At 42.9% G+C, this 6,129-nt stretch overlaps 1 protein-coding gene across 1 annotated transcript in view; it reads right to left on the bottom strand.

Annotated features, from left to right (window-relative positions):
- Positions 1-1,366: 1,366 nt before the first annotated feature.
- The window catches only part of LOC106810908 (HAUS augmin-like complex subunit 1), a 25,811-nt gene continuing 21,048 nt past the window's right edge, over positions 1,367-6,129 (bottom strand). Inside the window, exons 2-6 of the mRNA XM_014814381.1 lie at positions 5,231-5,405; positions 3,045-3,177; positions 2,714-2,848; positions 2,447-2,585; positions 1,367-2,318 (exon numbers count right to left, since the gene is read on the bottom strand). Coding sequence (XP_014669867.1) covers positions 2,097-2,318; positions 2,447-2,585; positions 2,714-2,848; positions 3,045-3,177; positions 5,231-5,405 — 804 coding nt within the window. The 3' untranslated portion in view covers positions 1,367-2,096. The remainder of the gene's footprint in view (positions 2,319-2,446; positions 2,586-2,713; positions 2,849-3,044; positions 3,178-5,230; positions 5,406-6,129) is intronic.

Below are 6,129 nucleotides of genomic sequence, written 5' to 3'. Positions count from 1 at the left end.
GACGGAAGGCCGAAAGTAATTTTAAGCGAAAAAAACATTATTTACGACGTCAAACTTCCCGATAAAAAATGCTTGGCCTAGATGAGATTCATTCGCAGTCGTAATGGGAAGACAGGATCGAGTCTGTGAGATTGCTCTATCCGTATGGCCAGCCTTAGGATTGTTGTCACCGACACAGACACGTGGCAGCATTTTCAAGGCTATACGGGTGGATCTATTTGGGGGTGGTATACGCGAGACAACAGGCACGCTAGAACGCCTGCACGCACGCACGTACGTAGAAACGCACGCACGTAAGAACGCATGAAAGCATAAACGCACGCCCGAAGCAACCCAAGCATGTAAGAACGCACATCCGAAGAAACGCATGCATGTAAGAACGCACGTACGCACGCACGTATACGCACAAACGAACACGCGCACGCACGTAAGAACGCACGCAAGTATAGTAACGAACGTGTATATACACACACGCAGAGACTTATAGGTATAAATGAATACTGCTGAATTTTACGAAAATTTCCCATAATTATTTTGGATTATACGTTTGTATATGTTCCCGTCCATTGCTATACTTGCTTGCATGCGTCCCGATCCCTATACATATAAGTTACGAGCACCTAGCAATCGTTGCCGTGCTATGTGTGTTGTTTTGTTGTTAATTGGTTAATCTGAGAGGATTCCTGTATGCCGGAGGCACGCATATACCCACGCGCGCACACGCACACGCACACGCACACGCACACGCACACGCACACGCACACACACACACAGTCACAAGCACGCACGCACGCACGCACACACACACACAACACATATGTACGCTCGAAAACACACACACACACACATGTACGCACGAAAACACACACACGCCCGCGCGCGCGCTTACATGCACACACGTATAGGCACACGCGCATGCCGCTACTGACGCACGCACATACGCGCACGCATACACGCATCCCCGTAGCAGGCATGCAAGTTTATTCGAAAATCTAGGGGGGCAGCTTCTCCTTGCTCTACACTCCCTTCTCCGCCCACCGCGCCTAGTCCATCACCTTGCTCTATCGCCGATTCCCAAACTACTACAGGATCAAACCATCGCTACAGCATCTTCTCTGCTTTCCTGACCACCAGCATCCGCCCTCCTCTACCCCGGTGTTGCTTGCGTGGTCTACGCTTGACACTAACGCACATTTCTTGGGGGTCCAGCAGGGACGTGCGGGGTGATTCCCACATTGAAATAACCTGACCGGCAGCTCCCACCACACTACGAATAGGAACCGGAACTCTAGTTCGGGGCCATCGGCAGCTTCCGGAACACCAAGATGAAGCTGCACGCACAAATAAAGGAAGCCAAACTCGGGTGTGGTGGTAACGACGAATACGGACGCCATAATATTATACAATTATTATATAACAGTTAGATAATTATTAAAATCACTACAATACATTTACAGATCAATTATACAGAATGAGAACACACTGTATATAATATGCACAAAAAGAATCACACATAAATACTTCCCACTATGGCCAGGTCATTCCTTTGTAGTTCCTGTGCTGCCACATTCACCTCCCGCAGGCACCAGGAACGCCTGTTCATATGCGAGCTCAAGCTCGAGCTCTCTCTCGCATGCTATATTGAGGGAGGCGACACAGCGCGGAGTGGCTCATACCTTCACAAATCTACTTTGTTCACGCATAGCTGTGCACATCATCCAAATTTTTCTCATGATTTTCACTGATCAATACCTGCAAAATCTCATGCTCATACAACGGCAATCATAAGCTTTAAGAGTGCTGACTCTGCTACCTGTCAAGTTGCTACGAATTACTTGCACATCCAACAACGATGCCATATCTAACTGACCTGTTTAAATCGTGAGTGCATGTCAAAAACTACGATCCTTTAAAAGTAAATAGTCGTCTCCCTATGTTATCATAGAACTTCAGATATCTGATTGGTGGCCAAAAGCTATATCCTGGCTACTTAACGCGATTACCACACAATGAGCAGTCATAATGCTAATATGCTTTTTTGACCAAAAATATAAATAACAAATGTACATGTATCTGCACTTTCTGTTTTCAGCATTTTACATATGCATCGTGTCTATACTTTGACACAGCTGAAACTCTAGTGCCTCTACCTGCTTCCGCAACTCTTCCACCTTTAGCTGGGCGAGAGAAAAGTCTGCCGGAAGGCTATGATAGTTCTCCAGCTTTTTCTTTAGTGGTCCAATCTTTGACTGTAAATCTGCTAGTTCTTGTGCCTGGCTCACGAGGGCACCATGGTGAACAGACGAATCAACACCAGCCTGCAAATGGTAGCAGTGGATAAATGCTATGTTGTGCCCTTAATGTTGTGCCGTTAATTCCTTAATGTTTCAGGCTCTCTATACTGTAGATTATATAGTCAGGCATGTATTTCAGGGATGACACAAACCTCTGCAAGTTTGAATTCTTGCTGTTGAATCTGCGATTCGTATTCGTTACATTTCATTCGAAGAAACTGTGTGTTCTTCTCCTGCTTCCTAGTTGTAGTTGCGTGTGATTTCTCCAGTTCTCTTGCCTTGTCCAGCGCTCTGAAACACGCATCTGACTATGAATATCATTACTTGAAACCTACGCTATCATCCACCTATCTATTTCTGCAATTCCCAGTTGCTGGGTTTTCCCGTTTCGGTGAGGGACATCTTTTGGAAGCACTTACTGGGTCACGTCGTTTAGTTTGTGAAGGGCTTGCGTGGTGTTGCGCAATAAGCTGGCCGACATCCTGTGCTCTGTGGTTCTGTCCTTGTCTGTGACTTTTATCACCTCTGCCAAGTCACCGAGCCCCAGTAGGTAACTGCAACAAACAGTCACTTAAATAGATGCAATACAAAACATGCTAGGTTATGTTCAAATGACTCATATCACAAATTGGGAGTTTCGTATATATTGTCATAAATAGTCATATAACAGTGCAGTCTTCTAGCATCTCTATAAGTACATAAATACATTTTTGTATATTTTGCATGCAATTTTTCCCAAACATGTCTCACCTAGATGTTGATATATCCTTCAGTTCTAGCAGTGAAGCGAGTGTGGCAAGCCCTTGTATCATTGTCGTCGCTTGCTGTGGGAACTTTGTAGCTTCTATACCCGTCTTTTGTAATACGTGTTTCACACGAGAAGCTGGCGCATGAAAAATATTGCAACTATTTCAATGTCTGGATGGATAAATCACACTGTGTATGTACCAGGTGATACAAAATCATCTTACTTCAATCATCAAACATTTAATAGAGCTGGAACATACTAGAAGGCAGCCATGTAGACGCTAAGAGATAGCTCGATAAAACAGTGGTGCTCCCAGCCTCCCACGCACAGACATTGGTATTGGTAAGGGGAAAATGGACTCTTAATTTATGCTGCTATTCTATAAAGGATGATGGGAAGCTAAAATTACTAGTATACATTATCATAATATCAAGAGCGTATAACGAAGGAGAGCGTACAATGGTGAAATGCTGAAACCATGTTGCAGTATTAGTCTAATTAATAAACTTTTCCCGTTTTATTTTGACGATTATTCGTATTAGTATTAGTATTACTGATCAGCTGTCCTACCTTGTTAATATAAAACAAACCGCATGTCCCTACGATGCCCCTACGCTGAGATAAGGAGCGGTGAAAATCTGGTATTTTCGCCGAAAACCGACTCGAGATCAGTGTTTACTGCGACGGTCTCTCGCTTTGAAATAACTTCGAGAAACCTCTCGTGTTTCCGTCAATGATTGACAAATGGAATGAATGACGTCTGTTATTGATTGCCATAGTGATGACCCCCACCTGTGCCCACTTCACGCTGGATGTATAGTAATCTCTGTAGTACTGACGTGAGTCGGCGCTACCATGGCGCTGTGTAGCAGGGAAAAAAATACAATTTATTTTTCGGGGGCTACTTTTCAAGCTCGCGTGCATGAAAATAGCACTCTAAAATTTGGTTTGCATTGAACTCTATGCAAATTTACGGGGGCTCTTTTTGGCATTTCCGGGGCTCTTTTTGGCATTTCGGGGGCTAAATCGCCCCGAGCCCCCGTGTATTTTTTCCACTGCTGTGTAGCGGCGACCGGAAGCATTACACTGGCCACAAAGCAAGAGACAGTCGCAGTAAACACTGATCTCGAGTCGGTTTTCGGCGAAAATACCAGATTTTCACCGCTCATTATCTCAGCGTAGGAGCATCGTAGGGACAAGCGGTTTGTTTTATATTAACAAGGTAGGACAGCTGATCAATAATACAGCAAAGAATCGTCAAAATAAAACGGGCAAAGCTTCTTAATTCGATTAATACTGCAACATGGTTTCACCATTTCACCGTTGTACGCTCTCCTTGTTTATACGCTCTTGATATAATGTGCTTGTTTTTAAAGTTATCTATATTGGCCAATTTTCTTTCGCCTTAGCCGCGCGGAAGATGCTACAGATATAGGAGCAATTGTGTATAAGTGCGTATGAGCGCAGTCATGGCGCGCGCTGGGCCGAATAAATCCACATCATTTCACCTGGATTCGTTCACTTTGTCTTTGATGAAACATGAGGAACTGCAAGAATATTTACATGACTTCGAAATACCAGATTTTGGTAGGCACATAAAAAATTCTTTCGCGCACACGCTTTCTCTCTCTCTCTCTCTCGCTTTCTCTTTCCCTCTCTGTCTGTCCCAATTGCTCGATCTCTATGGCTCTCTCTCTCTTGTGCATGTGCTCGGGCGTTTGTTCGTTCGCGCGTGCTTGCGTGAAGGAGTGAGCATATGTACGTGCGTACGTACACGTGTGTACGTGCGTACGTACACGGGTGTGCATGCGTGTTCGTGTGTACGTGCGCATGTTCCATCAGCGGCAGGCTAATAACCAATGCGCGGCGCGCTCGCTGAACTGCATCTGTAAGCCAGCATTGTCAAATCAAAGAATCGTCAAAATAAAACGGGCAAAGTTTCTTAATTCGACTAATACTGCAACATGGTTTCACCATTTCATCGTTGTACGCTCTCCTTCTTTATACGCTCTTGATAATATGCTTGTTATACACGATAGTATATATGTACATCGAGCAGTGTTGCTCTTTCCCCAGCACACGGGGATTAAATTTTAAAACTGTTAGTGCAAGGTAATTGTATATCCCTTTAAGAAATTTTAGGTAACTAATAACATTTCCAATGAGATTTTAACAATGCAACGCATACCTTCAGCCTCATATTCCTTGGTCTTTTGCTCATAGTCTTGACACATAGAATTAATATTGGCATCATTCTGGAGATTAGTTACCATCATCTGATGCAGTATACTTAATGTTCTATCATTGATTTTATAATCCGGTACATCTTCCTTGCCAAGCACATCCTCTAGCCATCTTTGTACCTATATTATATACAAACAATTGGAATAATGTAAAATTTAGATGATACAGAACATTGCTTTCACTTAGTTACTATAATATTAATTTTAACTGTGAAGGAGTCCCCTGATCCGTGGCTCAAATTTTACCATGGCACTACTAACCACAATGAAATTGCAGGTGCCCTACCCTACCTGGTTAGCATCTGTCCCATCACATTCTCATTCATTTGTTAAGTAACTGCAAGATTAAAATGTATTGTAAATCCACCAGCCTCTATCTAAATCATTAAGGTCACTGCTCTGCAGTGAAATATAAGAAGTAAAACACAGGCTAAATTTAAAGGATTTTATCCACATGCGGAAATCCGAGTACTCCTTTAAATACAAAAATGTCTTAACCACACCAAATACCAGAACTGTGACATATGGCACAAATAGCTTTAGAACATTAGCTGCAAAGGTGTGGAACAGTCTGCCATAAAATGCCAGACAGACTGCTGTATGTTTTAACGAGTTTAAAATGTTTATCAAAAAATGGAATGGCTTTGCATGCAAATGTGCAATGTGCAAATGATCTTTTAATCTGCAGTAAGTTTTTAGTAAATTTTGCCAGATAGCAACATCTGTAAATGTTGCTATAAATTGTAAATATCCATGTATTATACCTAAAATTTATTCATGTACTCGAATGCCTGTATAGAGGGTTCCGCGATTTGGTCTAAAAATAGCAATATTACCTACAATC

The sequence above is a fragment of the Priapulus caudatus genome, unplaced genomic scaffold, assembly GCF_000485595.1.
Source record: "Priapulus caudatus unplaced genomic scaffold, Priapulus_caudatus-5.0.1 Scaffold485, whole genome shotgun sequence".
In the NCBI taxonomy this organism is placed as follows: Eukaryota; Metazoa; Priapulida; class Priapulimorpha; order Priapulimorphida; family Priapulidae; genus Priapulus; species Priapulus caudatus.
Note: the sequence above shows the minus strand (reverse complement) of the source record. Positions and strands in the feature narration are given on the sequence as shown.